Raw genomic sequence first — 17,708 nt, forward strand, 5'->3', positions numbered from 1 at the left:
ATCTGGGATAATGTAAGTACACAAGTCAGCAAAATATATAACACTCTTCTAGTGGTTTTTTGATATTTTATAAATAAAAAAATCTTACATATTGTGCCTTTAAGAAGAATTTAATTCTTAACAATGTTTGATGAATCTGGGCCCTGGTTTATGTGCAAAGAGGAATCAATACATTTCTGTAATCCGTGCAGTTCATATCTGACCTGGTCTGTGAGAAAGGAGGGTTTATATGCTCCATCGGTGCTGCTGCTGCTGCCGCTGCCTCTGAGAGACTTCATGTGCGACACAGCCATGCGCAGGATGGTGAGCTTGTCTGGTTTGCGCGCCAGAGCGTTGCAGGTGGGCACCATGTCTGACAGCTCCGTGATGTAAGCGGTCATCTTATTCCTCCGCCTGCGCTCGATCTCGCTGTGATTCTCCCTGCGGTCAGGAGGTCATGAGAGATGGGCGGCGCATGAAACGTGGGGAGAAGAGAGCAGGGACAGAGAAAAGGTCGAGAGAAAGCAACGAGAGAGAAGGAAGAAAGAGAGATGGATGAATAAGCAAATAAAGACTGCATCAATGTGCTCGTCAAATGAGACGACACTCTCATCCCTCCGTGACAAACAAATGTGTATGAATCTCATGAGAGCTGAAAGAAAAAGCCTCTTCAAAGGGCCTGAGAAAAGAAGAGAGGGGTAGAAGAAATGCTCAAAAGACACGGGCTGTGTTCAGAATCACATAATAGATTACAACTTTGTGTCTGTTCAAAGTTCAATCATCAATGGCAGTTCAAAGGTGGAAAGTTTTCCAAGAAAGTTTGTGCTGGCGAGAAATGAGCTCCAAAACATTTTGGACAGATTTTGTTCAAAAGGAACCTGTTTGTACTTCAGTTTCACTTGAAATATATCAGGGACTTGAAGCAAGACACTACATGAACACCGGATGAAGCCAGGCTCAAACTCCTTTCATTTTGTTGATGTATTAGTGTTACAGGTTTTAACAGAGGGGAGTTCGGATTTCTCTTTTTATCTCTCCATAAATCATAAAACACTGTCAACAGCCATTAAAAATATATTTTCACCATATTTTTTACCAATTAAATATTATATAAATGAGGGGAATGATACAAACCCCTCTAAAAAACTCTTCAGAATACAGATGGGAATAAAACTAAAGTTTGACGCATGTAAGTGCTGCTGAAGTGGAGTTATGCATTGTAATCGAAATCAAATGCAAAAAGGTGAAGTGTAATAAAATAAACACTTAAATGTGTATTTTTGGATGTTTACACTAGTCTGAAAGAAGACATGTTATGAAATCGGAATGGCTCTGAAAAATTGATCAGTGCATGAAAAAACATTTGCCTTAAATGTGTCAAACAGCAGTAAGCTACTTTTATTTATTTATTTTTTACATTAACTCATTATATTTCATGTTTAATTCAGGGAATCCATCATCCTGGAAATAAAAAGTTACTGTGCATTTACAATTTTTGTGCATTCAACTGTGTAAAATTTTCTTTACATTTGCCAATCCGATTACATAATATGCAAAGACAAAGATATTGTTAAAAAAAAAAAACATTGGTTGATTTAACAATGTTGGCTGAATCAAAGGCATGAGTTTGGGTCAGGACTAGGGTTGTGCGATATTGACAAAAAATTATATCTCGATATTTTATGGGATTTTATCGATAACGATAATTAGACGAAGTGTGTTATTGTGCTGGTACCTTAAGGACTGCCGAAGACAGCTGACTCCTAATGTTTTTAATATTCTTCATATTGTGTGTGGTGGTCAGTTCATACTGATAGAAATTAATCTTTTCCAGTAAGTTTAAACTGATTTTTGCATTTTATGGGCATTTTTACCTTTATAAAGCCATTTTTTCTAAAAGTGTCCATTATCTTTTGAGTCAAATTCCTACATTTAATCAGGGAATTAGAATAATAAGACATTTGGGCTCTTACCAAGCAAATTCAATCAACACAGAAGCTGCATCTGAAGTGGCATTTAGATGTATTTACACACATGTATTTTGTTTAATGCAAGACATGAATGCATTTAACCTGCAATTACAAATGCATAAATAATGTTTTGATATATTAAACATAAAACGTTGAATTTTTTAATTATTTGAAATGATTTAAAACATGAAAAAAATCACAAAAAAAGAAAAGAAAAAAGAAAAAGCCGAAATTTGAAATTAAAACCGCCAGCAGGTGGCAGCAAATCACTGTTAATAAGTGAGTCATTGCGATTGAACCGAATCATTTAAACGGTCGATTCATTCAGGAACAAAACACCGTCATGTTGCTCAGAGACACAAAACAGCACTGTGGCTGTATTCGGGATGATTTTTGTTGGCGAAATAGAGCAAAAACAAGCAATATGGTGTCTAAAACGTAAGTCTCTTAATTAACTTATTGTTTATTGAATTCAATGTCACATTTGTAATCATGGTAATTTTTGGAGAAAAACGGCACTCTTCGTGTGAAATTGAGTAACTATATGAAGTGGTATAAATATATAAATTTTCTGCCATCATGTCTTAAATTTGTGATCATTCTAAATGCATTTTAATAGCCTGAATCATGCAGTGAAAGAAAACACACTAAATGCGCACACGCACTAGTCTAGACTTCACGTAATGTATGCGTGCGCTCTGTAGGGATGTTTTGAATTTTTTTCAAAATACTCGATAATGTCAAATCGCACATCGTTAAAACAACAACTACGATATTATCGCAGACGATATATATCGCACACCCCTAGTCAGGACTGTCTGTTCATCCAAGCTATGGAAGACGGGAAGTGTGTTTGGAAACTTCACTATGAATACCATGATGCCAGCATATGTAGGAAACACCGGTCAACTCTGATACTTGAGAACTTACAGAAGATCAGATGATCATATTTATACTTTTCATGCATTCTGATTTCCATCATTCAATACCTGGCAAATTTCTCCTTGTCATTCGATCCGCCTCCATCATCATCATCATCACACCTGAGAAAACAAAACAAAGGAGGACACGTTGATGAGCACAGTCATAAGACAGGCAGCTCGTCACAGTTCAAACCCTCCAGTCACACGTCATGACTAACCTGAACAATTTGCTTCCCTCGTCGTCGTCATAGTCCGAGCTGGAAACCAGGGAAATTCACATTAGTCAGTAATATTGCACAACAGCAACATTCAAACATTCCCGCATTTCTCCACCCACTTGGATCAAATCAGCCACATACACTCAATAAACAAGCACACTATTGTTGGCCAAAACCAAAGTGTCGCTCCTGTGAATTTGCCTCTGGAAAGCCACACTTGGCAAAACCACATTCAGCTCTCCGGTCACACTCATGGTGTGCATTTAGGGACAGTTCACCCAAAAAGGAGCGTTCTGTCATCATCCAAACCCCTGTGACCTCCTTTCTTCTGTGTAACCCAAAAGGAGACATCAGGACAAATGTTCAACGCTGTCGAGCTCCAAAAATGACACAAAGCAAGTGTCATAAACTTCATATTAGGAACATTCTGTACAATTATGGTGGTTTTTTTGTCCTTTGTGGAGCTTGAAAGTGTCAGTCAAGTCATTAATTTATAGCACTTTATCCAACACGGATGGTTTCAAGCAGGACATAACAGTGCTATAATGTTGCAAAATGCATCACTTATGAAACAAATTCAATTTCAGCCGTAAAGCAGCTCTACAGAAGACAATAGTGTCATTATTCATCTGGCAGTGTCAATGCGGTCACACTGATAATATTACTTAATATGAATGGTCTTTTAAACCAGTGCTCATGTAATTCCACTTCATGGAAAAATCAGTTTGCACATTTTCCAAAACATTTCCTTCTGAGCTCCACAGAACACAGCAAAGTGAAAAGACGACAGAACCATGTTTTGACCAACGAGATCAACTGAACGCTGCCAGAAGCATTTCAGCACTGATGATTGGTACTGTTAAATCTGTCGTGTAGACGGCTCGGTCAGACTTACGTGGCTTGTCGTTTGTTGTTGGCCTTCGGCACAACACTGTTAGAAAGAGATCCAGCTGCTGTGGCCAGTGACGGCACCTCAGGTATATCTGAAACACACACACATCCAATCAAACACTCACCACTAATGACTACACACACAGTATATTTATACACATATATATATATGTACATGGGTCAAAGACATTAAGTTGTCCGCATCAAAAGAAATTTACAAAAGTGATTATATGTCCATAGAAAGCACATTGAATGTAAGTAAAGTGTCTACTTTTAAGGTTTCAAATAAGTTTTTGGAAAATAAAATGTCAAAATTTGGTTGAAATAATGTTACGTTGTCATTCAGTGTAACACAATATTTATGTAAAAATTCAAACAATATGCTTATTCTGACGTGTACATATTAAAATATATAAAATAATAAGTGAGCATATTACATTTTAATGGGTTTTAAATTAGTAAAAAATTCTTACTGACAAATGGGCAACACCCATTGCAAATTTAAAAAATGTAAAATTACAACTAATTAGTATTTGGGGTGAAAGTAATTAGTCTTTTAATATGTCATAAATTGATTTTTGATGTAAATATGCAAAAAAAAATGTATGATACTTATTTATTTTTTGCTCAGAAAAACAAAATTGCAATTAAATTAAACAGAATTTTTTTTTTTTACATTTTATGGGGGAAAAACAACAATTTAAAGCAGTATTACACTTATTGTTTTTATGCTTAATCCCTTTTTTCATCTTTGACCCATATAGAGAGAGAGAGAGAGAGATGCTAAAGAAATGCACTCTGCAGTTTTGCAGCACAATGCTTAGTTTAGATGATATCAAATTATCACCAGTAAAATTGCTTATGTGCATTGTGCATTAATCTCCAAAGCCTTTATATGATATGATATATATGATAATTTATGCAATTTAATTATTTATTGATTTAACAAATAAATGTTCTTTTGAACTTTCTATTCATCAAGCATTTCAGTAAATATTGTTTGCGATAACATATCACCATTATATCTAGATTCTGAAGGAAAGTCATTCATAATTGAAAGACATTTAAAATGTTACAAATATTTCGAATAAATACTCTTCTTTTGAACTTCTCTGTAATTTGCCATAATAATAATGATCAAAAATATAATTAGCCGTGTCCCACATTCTTGTGTCCTGCATAAAAAAAGAATAATTAAATGAAAATATTCCTTAAATGTGTGATATCCAGTACATTTTGCACACACTATAATGCTGCATATCTTTAATACAAACATAATCAATAAATATAAACCAGCATTTGGACCAAACCTAAGTAGACCCTACCGGGTGAGATTTGGTTTATTTAATTACATGTAGAAAATAACACACACGTGCAAAAATACACTATAAACATTAACAATATGAATTTCTGTAAAGCAGTTCTGGAACAATGTGAATTGTGGAAATTGACTTATTTATAAGCAAAGCCCTGTTACTTATTGAGATTTTTTTTAATTAACTTGTTTAGATTTGGTAATTTTAATTTAATCTAGAACATAAACTTTACATTAAACAGATTCCATATTTAGACATCTTCCACATTTTAGTGAGACGGCTGCAAACATGGAAAAATAAAACAGGATAATATTGTACCATATCAATATAAGAATTCAGAAAAAAAAAAAATATTCCATTTGCTGTTATTGACGACATGAAGTGCATTATTTTTACATTACATTACATTTCGTCAACCGAACTGCGGCTCATAAATGAACTCGGGTTTCGTGAGTTTACTGAAAAGCAAATAATTAAATCATAAAAATGTAAAATGCAAACAAATCATTTTAAAATACCATCAACCAAAATAAAACACTTAGTAAAAAATGTAAGCGCTTTATTTGTTTACCTGCATGTCATGTGACCACTAACTGTGAACATGCACATGTGATACTTAAAGTAGATTTTAAAATGAATTATTTTAATAAATAAGTAAATATATTAGGTGAAAGAGGCTCAGATGACAAAAAAAAAATGTTTGGGAATGCCTGTATAACATGCAAATAAGAAATAACGTGAATTTGTGCATTTTAATGTGTTTGAAATAAAAAAAAGCCTTCCAAACACACTATACTACATTACATAACCTACTGAGTGATAATTCAACTACAAATGAATGTGTTCATGCTGAGCTTTCTGAGTAATTATAGCCACATGACTAATGACTGATCTCTGTGTGAATGCCCACAACACTGGAGGACTTTCTGAATGTATATAAGCGCTAGGATATTTTAGCAAGGCACTTTTAAAAGATGAAAAAGAGGAATTAGGGAGAATCCATAAATTATGAATAATGTATTGCCATTGTGTGAATAATATGTAATCATGCAATCGATAAAACAGTAACCGTAGTCTGATTCTGAGTATTTTAAAATGTAATTTAATCTAATTACAAGTACTTAACTTTTGGAATCTCTTTACTTAATCCAGATTACATGTAAACCAGCTCTGGCTTTACATACTGTTATCAGACTATGGAAATAATACATTCATAACATAGCTAACCCATCACGACAGCTCGGTTTGAACATGCATCTACTAAATACGATGGCTTGAATGTGTCTCTTTCAAGTCTGTGAGTGTATAAACCTGCATAAAGCCCGTGTCAGAATCAAATGCATCCACAAAAAGCATTTAGATTTGAGACGAGAGAGAGAGAGAGAGACAGCGGTCTGATGCTGAACTGGATCAGATCTTCTTCAGACCTGGATGAGCGTCGTCTGAGGACATGTGGATGTTGCTTGGGCCTGTGATTAAGCCAAAGACAGCTGAAGCACTCACAAACCCTCACGCTTTCTCACAGCAAACGGACACTGTATTTGTCCAGTTCTTCCTCCGTGAGCTAGCAGGCTAGCGCTATATCACAACAGCTGAGCTAGCAGCAGCTCAAGCTAACTAGCACAACTGCGTACAATGAGCAACATCAACACAAACCAGACGATTAAGAGGATAACATTCGGTTTTTATACGATACCTGAATTGGCTGATGTCATGTCCGACAGGTAAAGGTGTTCTTGTGCGAGCTAACACATACAAAACAACTTTCCCAGCTGACGAGGAAAACCTCCTGCTCCAGCGGTTGTTGCTGCTTTACTTCGTCCGAGTCTCTAAAAAGTACTTTAAAGCAGATGTCATGACTTCAGACCGAGTGTCATTTTCGCCGCCGGTCCGGACGAACGGGTTTGCCGATGTTTTACGGTTGTTGTTGTTTTCTTTCCTGCCTCTTTGACTTTTTCCCGTTTAAAAGCCTCCCCTGATCCAAGATGGCGCCCGTAATCTTTCAGTCAGCAGCAGAAGCGCGTCAGAGGAGGAAACTAGAGGCTCCACGCGGATCAGCCGCGCCACTCTGCGTCCGCGGCCAGCACTACTGGAACAAACGAGCCCAGAGACGGTCATTTCTTCTTCAGTTTCGTGCATTTTATTATTATTATTATTATTATTATTATTAAATGTTGTTATTAATTTTTCGTGTGTTTTGTTATTATTTTACCATTATTTTATGATGATTATTTATTATATGTAAGCAATCGGTACAATAAAAATGATCAAAAAATGTACGCTGAAACTGAATTAAAATTATAATGTAGTAAAGCAGTAGAAGTAGTAGTATCCAAAATATGGAAAAATACAACCTACACAACGACACGCATTTAACATATAACGTTACCTATAGTATTTTAAAAAGTTTTATTCTGACAGTTATAGTTAATATATATGATGTTGATGGGTTTTTTTTAAACACCATTTAATCTTCCTGGGGTGTTTTCAGTACTGAATACTGGATTGGTTTGAATTATATGATTATGAGATTTTTGTAATAAGGTAGCTACTAAATGTTTATTGTAAATCCTTTAATTTATTATTTTCCCGGAAAGCTATTATCATTATTCATGCAATTATATCTGCCATCTGTTGCAGGGAGAGCTCGTTGGTCGGAAGGGGTTAAAATATAAGAGAAGACATAAGAATTATATTTTTATGAGATCTACATTTTTTTATTTGTTATTTTGATTAAACGTGCACCGATAAATCATGCGGAATAAGACAGGAACTTGCATTAAGAAAGTACAAATTATCAATCATATTTCATAAGTACACTCGGAGTAGCCTTTGCAGATCACGTGACATTCACTGAAACTTCACAGCGTCCCTACGCAGTGCTCACTGCTCCCTACACACTGCGCAGGCGGCATCTGTACAAGTGCACTACACTTGGACAGTTTCCGTCATTTTTAACGTCCTACAACGTGAACACAGCCAGACGACAGAGTTGTTAAAAAGAATTATACTCTTTAACATACTTAGACTTAGACTTATTACGGAAATATACTTAAGTGCGAACTGAATGCAATGTTTGCGGACACTTAATTGTATGTTATTTGCAATTTAATGAAGATGAATAATAGTTAATTTAGACCCAATTAAGTAGAACGTAAGTACATCTTTCTATGTATTTTTATTATTATTAACAAGAATAGGTTACATGTATATGACAAACATTATACAAGATTATGCACTAGAGGGGATGTCTACAAATACAAATTTATATATTAAAGTGTTTACAAACTTTCACAGCTTTTTCTTTCAAAGAAAGAAAGAATCAATATAATGCTCCATTTCTTTCCTAAAAGAAAAAAGCAATTTTTTTTGCAGGAGAACTTATATTTGTGAATATGAACTTTTGCAAAAAAAGATTTATCATGTAAACATTACTGTGCTTTTCTCTAAGATACCAAATAATACAAATTTCCATAACAAAACAAAATGCATTCTATATGAAATTGTATTTTGTAAGCACAGACTAGATAAAAATGTGTGTCCCACTTTACCAGACGCAGTGTCCCAATTTACCTGAAAAAGCCTGAAAAATATATTTTTTTTACCTTTAAATGTTTTAAACAACAACCAATATTATTTAAAAAAACATAGTGGGAGATATAAGAGCATTGATTATTGTAAAGCATAAATTGTGTTGGTAGAATAGATTTAATCAATATTCTCTCATATGATGTATCTCTGTGTGTTCTGTGTGTACGTGATAGACTGCAGGAACTGAAGGTTAACAGCATTCGTGGCCAAAAACTCTCTCAGCATTGCATTTGTATATCAGTGTCCCCAGACCAACGTGTGCGAGCAGGGTTGGCTAGGAGCTGATCTCTAATAGATACCATTCAATGTCAAAGTAAACTTTGTGTGAGGACCTCTCTGTCTTTCTGTAAACTGATCATTCAGAAAAGCGCCATGGCTATCAGAATGTAGAAGAAAGAGCATCACAGCTTGAGCTAGTCAGCACATGATACCTATAGCCTCATAAATTGTCAATGAACTCACTTACTAGCTTAAGCATATCTGATTTACTGGCTGGCTTGCTACTGTATAAACACATTTTGGTATTTGCTAGTTAAACATATATTTACCCAAGTAATATCAAACTTACTTGAATTAATGCAGAATCAAAAGCAGCTTTAAGTGTACTGTAGAAAAAAATCAGTAAAATTTACGGTAAAAAAACAGCAGCTGTGGTTGCCGGAATTTTACCGTAAAAAAGATGGTAGCGACGTTTTAGGTTTTAACTTAAATTTACAGTAAAATACCATAATTTCATTAACTGATATAATGTTAATATACCAACCTATTGAAGTACTGAAATCTGTTTTGTAGCTTTGTTACTGTAGCATGTTTACAGTCTTTTACCGTTAAATTCACGGTCATTTTTTACAGTGTGGCTTCAGTATAGTGACTAAGGGGGACTGTGTGTTTGTGGGGAGTCTTTCTTAGACAGTATTTTTTTTTAATTATCTCACCTAAATGAGTATTTGTTTTTACAATGGTATAATTTTGTTGCAGCACAATACACACACAGCACAAAATTGTCCAGTTTTATGTAATATTTATGTAATTTACATGAACACATGGACATTATTTTTTGTGTGCAGGATTCAAGAAATGATCTGTGCATTGTGCATGTGATTGAGTAGAATTTCAACTGAAATGCATTAAATCTGGTTGTTTTAACCAAGATTATGCTGCAAGATTTTTTTTCAACTACATTTAAGTCCCCAGTTCCAGCAATTTTGCAAATTTCCAGTTTATTCCCATTAATTCCTGTTAATTCCCATAAATTCCCGTTAATTCCCAAGGAAAGTTTCCAGTCTTGAAAATTCCCGGAATTTTGCAACCCTAATTATGATGTGTTAGCTATATAGTACTATTTTTATTCGTACAGTAACTAAATGATTTAACAAGGATTTCATTAACAGCATGTATTTTGAAGCAGTTAAGATAATTTAAACATCGATTCAATTGATAATTCAACAAAATTTGAAAAATTTTTTCATCTATATTTAAGTTCCCTGTTACAGGCTAAATATAGGCAATATTGCAAATTCCCAATTTTTTTTTCTTTCCTCAATTCCCGTGGAAAGTTTCCAGCCTTGAAAATTCCCGGAATTTTGCAACCCTAGTACTGACACACATTTATAATAAACTAAAATACACTTCAATGTCATTTCTATTGAAACTTGCATGTCATTTATGTAATGAAGTTGCAATTTAGTACATTTAAAATTGATTAACTTAAGCAAGTTCTTTAGTATGTTAGTAAACACATCAAAATATCAAAACAAAACGATTTAAAATGTACTTTATAATTGATATTATTACAGTGCATTTTTTAAAAGTGTACTTAAGTGTAAGAAACAGTCAGTGTCTCTAAGTACTCAAGTGGCCTTTTATTTAAATTATATTATATTATCTACATACTACAAGTGCACATTCAATACAGTTAAAGGCACTTATTTACTTCCTCATTCTATAAACCTCTAAATTTCTAATGTTTAATATGTATGTTTCCATTAACTTCAATGTATGTAAATAGAAAATGTAGTTATGTGACCCAAGAAGAAAATAGTCATCTGACAGCCCTGGAGTCCTTTAGGAGTTTCCTGTGGGTTTTTATAATATTTTGGATTCATATATTATAATAAAATAAGGGCTGTGGTTGACACTACTTGAAGAGACTAACAACGTAAAATAATGCTGTTTAAAGAACAGAGTGTGACTCACATTCAGTATTTTATTGTTAACATCCTCCATAATATCATATTACAAAACACAGGAAAATACAAAATAAAGATAACACTGTAACTGAGTGGACTGCATCTGAATGTACAGAAGAGAATGATGGGAAGTTGACGAAGGACCATGGGAGGAATGATGAAATCCGAGCAGGACACAGAAATGCGATGTGAACGAGTGGATTCAGATGAAGCAGCTGTGGGATTGAATCATGAATGTAGACAGCACTGGCCGCTTTGAGAGAGAAAAACCTGCACCTCAGAGAAATGAGAAGAGCCGAATTCATCTCAGCTGCTCGAGACGGAAGAAAGCAAGGTGTTCATATATTTAGAATCGGTGTGAAAATGACCGAGCTACAACTGGCCAATACGTGTCGTTCATAGTTAGGAGCTTTAGAGTAAAATATGGGTTAAATATCATATTCATAAACTGAATGGAAGGAGAACTGGCAGTGAAGTGCATGTTTTTTCCTTTGCGTTAGAAAGTTAGTAACATTCGGCCATATTATAAGATGCACTCAGTGACTTCTTTGGTGCTCTGTCTGATCGTCCTGACACTTCAGAGTCAGGGATGCAGCATCATACAAAACAAAACTTTTCTAGTAACCAATGCCATTGCAGAAATGCATTATTTACTGCCAGCCGCCATGATTTTTTTATTCCATGAGTGAAAATGCATTGAATGCGCTTGACCATCTCGCGTAATCTGTTTGGTTTGGAAGTGACTTCTGTGCGAGATGTTCTTCATACATCGCTACACTACTGACAATAGACTATGAACTTTTTTGCCAGTGAATTGTGACCGCACTTTAAGACCAAACTGATGTACTTGGTACTCACATGTGTTCGGTATTATTGATGAATGGTTATACTCTGTGGAAAGAGTTTCTGCAGTTTCTTAAATTAAAAACTAAAAACAAGGCATGAAAAAGAGCAAACAATGGCAAAGGAAGGCACTTTTAAAAGGCACAGGTCACCTAAAATAATTCTGTCATCATTTACGCATATGACTTTTTTCCTTAGAGTTTCGCATAATGTCAGAGCTGCTCTCTATGGAAGCCTGATTCCGCCAGGGAATGTAAAAATACACAAAAAAAATGTAACTGCGACTTTTTATCTCATAATTCTGACTTTTTTCTTGCAATTCTGAGTTTACATCCCATAATTATTGCGAGATGTAAACTCAGAATTATGGGACATAAACTCTGGAATTGCGTGGAATTCTGAGTTTTATATTTTGGAATTCTGTTTTTCTCAGAATTGCGAGAAACAAAGTCTGAATTGTGAGATACAATGTCACAATTACCTTTTATTCATGTATTCCATTGGCTTCCATAGCTGTCTACCATACAATGAAATTAAAGGATTTCAAGCTCTAGAAAGCACAAAGACGCAGCATAAAAAATGCAGCAATATGAGACAAGCACTGATCTGTGTGAGGAACAGACAGCAAATCTGGCTTGACCGTCGTGGTCACCATTGATTTTCATTGTATGGGGAAGAGCAGGTTGAAAGTTCAGTCTCACCGAGGTTTGGAGAGGCATCAGTAAATGATGTAGATTTCTAGGTGATCTGCTCCTGTAAGCTTATGTCAATAGAGGCAGCACTGCTCTCTGTTCGTCCCTCCAGATAGAGGTGTTCGTGTGATGACTGTTACTGTATGTGTGTGTGTTCGTCTCTGCTCTGCTTCAGGAGAGGAAGAATCTCTTTGGGTTTCTCTCGGGACGTCACTCTGTTTTAGAGTGGTTGTTGTTATATGTAGCGTGGCCGTTCTGAATGGGTCCATTTTTCTTTATCTCTCCGTTTCTCATCTGTTCTTCCTCCTCTGACTCGTCCGTCTCCTCTCGATCGGACCTCTCGTCTTCTACCGACGACTGTTGGGAAAGAATGACAGCGTCAGGAGAGAACGTATTCACAAAGACAATGGGATAGTTCACCCAAAAATCTGTCATCTTTACTCACCCTCATGCCGTTCCAAACCTGTGTGACTGTTTATCTTCCAGAGAACAAATACAGGTGTGATATTCAAAAAAATGATTTTCACAAAGCTCAAGCTTCCAAAAAAATTCATTCAAGTATCGTGACTCGTGAGCTATATGCACTTAAAGGAATAGACGACTCGAAAATGAAAAGATGCTCAAAATGTCCTTTTTGTTTCTTCATCAGGTTTGGAGAAATGCAGCATTGCGCCACTTGCTCCTCTGCAGTGAATGGGTGCCGTCAGAATGAGAGTCCAAACAGCTGATAAAAACATCACAATAATCACACCACTCTTCAAACTGTTGCTTCTGATGCTAAAATACAAGTCCACAACCCATAACAACGCCTCCTCCAGTGAAAAAGTCCATCTCCTGTTGTCTCTCACCAGACCACTTTTTCACCGGAGGAAGCGTTATTATGAATTATAGACTTGTATTTTAGTTAAAAAGGTCTTAATGATGGATTTGTTTCAGCTGCTTTTGTCTTCACAAGATGTTAACTGATGGACTGGAGTGCTGTGGATTACTTGTGATGTTTTTATCAGCTGTTTGGACTCTCATTCTGACGGCACCCATTCACTAACAGAGGAGCAAGTGACGCAATGCTGCATTTCTCCACATCTGATGAAGAAACAAACTCATCTACATCTCATATGACCAGAGGGTGAGCACATTTCAGGCATATTTTCACGTTCAGGAGCTGCTCCTTCAAATACTTGGACCTTATTATAAAGTGTTACCGATAAAACTAGGTGTAAATGTAAATATGAAACCATGCAGACGTACGTTACTGCTCAAGAAGCGGAAGGCCAAGCGTATGATCAGCGCGGCCCAGAAGATGTGCAGACACAGCAGAACCATCAGCAGCCCGTTAAAGAAGTAATATCCGAAGAACGGAGGGTACAGGGTCACGGGATACACCCATGTGCAATACATGATCCTGAGAGACAGACAGAAACACATGAATGATACGACCCTCCAAACCCTATAACATTATACAGTATCACACACTCTCACACAGTTCAGTTCTTCTCAATCAAACAGTTCAGTGCCTTGTTTTACTTGTGCACATGTATAATCATGCTTATATCCATAGAAACACACCACGACTGTATCATAATCACGTCAATCATGGCATGTTTGATGACAGCATGTGTGTGGAGAGAAACACAGAGAGAGACGGATGAGCTGTGTACCGGAAAGGGAAGATGATGAGGCGAGTGACGATGAAGATCGCAGCAAACAGGATGAAGATGTAGTTGCATGCGTTCTTCCATCGGGCGTAGTTAAACATCTTAGCTGACTGAGAGAGAGAGAGAGAGAGAGAGAGAGAGATGATATGAGGGGAAGAGACTGATGTGTACACAAGAGGGAATGCTTCTTTCTGCTGATATACATCACGAGTTCTCAGGTTGCATCCGGATTCACATCATCTGTACTCTACAGCATAGGACTGCATGGTGTATTATTATCCTGAAGTGTGCATTTCTGCTGGCTTTTAGGGCTAATGCTGCTCACATTCCCTAATGTTATGATAATAGAGGAGTTTGTGACCGTTTCCATTTTTAAAGGTATGCACCTAAAAGTTTTCAAAGAAATTAGGGACATGAGTTCAGCTAGTTTTTAACACTGTCAAGGGCAACATGAAGATAAATGATCGGGAGGATGAGTTTCTTTCGATTTCTGCAGAATAATGTACCTTGGTATGATTTTTAATGTTTATAAAAAGTATCAAGGCTGTATTTATTTGATTAAAACTATGGAAAAATCTGAAATATTATTACAATGTAAAACAGCTGTTTTCTATGTGAATATCTGTTAAAATGTAATTTATTTCTGTGATGCGCAGCTGTATTTTCATCATCATTACTCTAGTCTTCAGTGTCACATGATCTTCAGAAATCATTCTAATATGCTGATTTGCTGCTCAACAAACATTTCTGATTATTATCAGTGTTGAAAACAGTCGTGCTGCACAATATTTTTGTGGAAACTGTGATATATTTTATTTTTCAGGATTCACAGATGAATAGAAAGTTTATTTGAAACAGAAATCTTTTGTAACATTATAAATGCCTTTACTGTCACTTTTGATAAATTTAATGCATCCTTGCTGAATAAAAGTATTAATTTCTTTAAAAAATAATTTAGTTTTTAATCAGTAGTGTATAAAGTACACATTTTCTGCATGCATAAAATACCCAGATGATCTACCACATGTGCCAAAACATGCTGTGAATACTGTATCCCACAATTTTACACAGTTCTTTCCAGTGAAGTTCATACTTTAAGTGCATATATGTGACCCTGGAGCACAAAACCAGTCATAAGGGTCAATTTGTTCTGAAAGCTGAATAAATAAGCTTTCCATTGATGTATGGTTTTGTTAGGATAGGACAATATTTGGCTGAGATACAACTATATGAAAATCTGGAATCTGAGGATGCAAAAAAAATCTAAATATTGAGAAAATCATCTTTAAAGTTGTTCAAATGAAGTTCTTAGCAATGCATATTACTAATCAAAAATTAAGTTTTGATATATTTATGGTAGGAAATTTACAAAATATCTTCATGGAACATGATCTTTACTTAATATCCTAATGATTTTTGGCATAAAAGAAAAATAGATAATTTTGACCCATACAGTGTATTTTTGGCTATTGCTACAAATATACCCCAGCGACTTAAGACTGCTTTTGTGCTCCAGGGTCACATTTTAGCATATGCTTAATAAAATACGTTTGACCTAAGAGCCTTAGATTCCTCACCTCGAGCAGATAGTCGGCTGAATCATGCATGAACATGATGAGCGTTCCCGCTCTGATGTAATTAACACACCAGGAGAAGCTGATCAACATGATGGTGGCCACGTGATGAATGACCTGCTCTTTGAAGTCCTGCAAGAGACAGTGAGAGACGCTAAGATCATTACATGGTTATGAGTTCTTCATACTACGCATACTATCAGTTTAATGCGATTCATTATAACGAAAACAGAAGTCAACTCCATCGTGGTCTCGCTAGTTCATTTTTCAGTCCAGTTATAATGCTACTCAAGATGTCTGTCATCATAATTTAGTTTTTAATGACCGTTGCCTTTTTGTGTTTCGGGGTTTGAGAGCGAGTCGTGTGAATTTTGCCATATACAGTGGGTACGGAAAGTATTCAGACCCCCTTAAATTTTTCACTCTTTGTTATATTGCAGCCATTAAATTAACTTAAATGATTTTAGCAAATGGCTGCAATATAACAAAGAGTGAAAAATTTAAGGGGGTCTGAATACTTTCCGTACCCACTGTATGTGTGAACCCTTAAAAAGCAAAGACCTTCTCAGATGGTGGTCTGTTATCCACAGCACGAAGTAAAATAATAAGAAATCTTTCTGAAACAAAAAGCATGTTGAATTAAACTAATTGAAAAAACAATAATGCAGTGCATTAACAATGACTGGGCTGAAATTCAACATTGCTGTATAGTTGTGCATTTTTATTAAATTACATATATAGTTATTATAAGTACTTACAAGTGCTTTTTGAAAATAATCACAAATTAATTTGTTGTTCAAATACAATTTATAATTCAAAATGTTAAGAATAACTGACTAGCATAATTTTAGTATCACTGATACTATAATAGTTTTATTAATATTTTGAATCATTTTTTTTTTTTACATTTTCCCTTTTTAAGAATTTTTATAATTTTGTTGCATTTTTTTCATTTTTAGTAGTTTTTGTTTACATATGAAGAGTTTATTTGCAAAAGCAGATAACTCAGTTTTTTTTTTTAATTTTCAAAAATCACGTTTTTAATGATCTTATCATGTTTTTATTGCATTTTATTTTGTTAGTTAGCTGTATTTTTATTTATTTATTTTTTTAACCTAATCAAAGTATCCCAACTGCAGTTTGTTTGGAATTAATTGGAATGCACAATGAAAAAAACATGATTTTTGAAAATTGTTAAAAAACGGAGTTATCTGTTTTTGCAAATGAACTCTTCATAGACAGACAGACAGATAGACAGATAGACAGACAGACAGACAGACAGACAGATAGATAGATAGATAGATAGATAGAAAGACAGACAGACAGATAGATAGATAGATAGATAGATAGACAGACAGATGGATAGATGGATAGATATATAGACAGACAGACAGACAGATAGACAGATAGATATACAGACAGACAGACAGACGGACAGACGGTTAGATGGATAGATATACAGACAGACAGACAGATAGATAGATAGATGGATAGATATACAGACAGACAGACAGATAGATGGATAGATATACAGACAGACAGACAGACAGACGGATAGATAGATATACAGATATACAGACAGACAGACAGACAGATGGATAGATCGATAGATATATAGACAGACAGACAGACAGATAGACAGATAGATATACAGACAGACAGACAGACGGACAGACGGTTAGATGGATAGATATACAGACAGACAGACAGATAGATAGATAGATGGATAGATATACACACAGACAGACAGACAGATGGATAGATATACAGACAGACAGACAAGACGGATAGATGGATAGATATACAGACAGACAGACAGACAGACAGATAGACAGATAGACAGATAGACAGACAGACAGACGGATAG

The 17,708-nt window shown here is 35.3% G+C and overlaps 2 protein-coding genes across 7 annotated transcripts in view; both read right to left on the reverse strand.

Annotated features, from left to right (window-relative positions):
• Positions 1-7,100, reverse strand: part of arnt (aryl hydrocarbon receptor nuclear translocator) — a 24,125-nt gene extending 17,025 nt beyond the window's left edge. For all 4 annotated transcript variants that reach the window (XM_016486859.1, XM_016486858.1, XM_016486856.1 and 1 more), the window contains exons 1-5: positions 6,994-7,100; positions 3,986-4,073; positions 3,091-3,129; positions 2,939-2,992; positions 204-420 (exon numbers count right to left, since the gene is read on the reverse strand). In XM_016486859.1, the coding sequence (XP_016342345.1) occupies positions 204-420; positions 2,939-2,992; positions 3,091-3,129; positions 3,986-4,073; positions 6,994-7,012 (417 nt within the window). In that variant the 5' untranslated portion in view covers positions 7,013-7,100. The remainder of the gene's footprint in view (positions 1-203; positions 421-2,938; positions 2,993-3,090; positions 3,130-3,985; positions 4,074-6,993) is intronic.
• Positions 7,101-11,074: 3,974 nt separating this feature from the next.
• Positions 11,075-17,708, reverse strand: part of LOC107688996 (ceramide synthase 2-like) — a 27,533-nt gene continuing 20,899 nt past the window's right edge. For all 3 annotated transcript variants that reach the window (XM_016486860.1, XM_016486861.1, XM_016486862.1), the window contains exons 8-11: positions 15,845-15,973; positions 14,271-14,377; positions 13,861-14,014; positions 11,075-12,969 (exon numbers count right to left, since the gene is read on the reverse strand). In XM_016486860.1, the coding sequence (XP_016342346.1) occupies positions 12,823-12,969; positions 13,861-14,014; positions 14,271-14,377; positions 15,845-15,973 (537 nt within the window). In that variant the 3' untranslated portion in view covers positions 11,075-12,822. The remainder of the gene's footprint in view (positions 12,970-13,860; positions 14,015-14,270; positions 14,378-15,844; positions 15,974-17,708) is intronic.

This window comes from Sinocyclocheilus anshuiensis, unplaced genomic scaffold (genome assembly GCF_001515605.1).
Source record: "Sinocyclocheilus anshuiensis isolate Anshui unplaced genomic scaffold, SAMN03320099.WGS_v1.1 scaffold181, whole genome shotgun sequence".
Lineage (NCBI taxonomy): Eukaryota > Metazoa > Chordata > Actinopteri > Cypriniformes > Cyprinidae > Sinocyclocheilus > Sinocyclocheilus anshuiensis.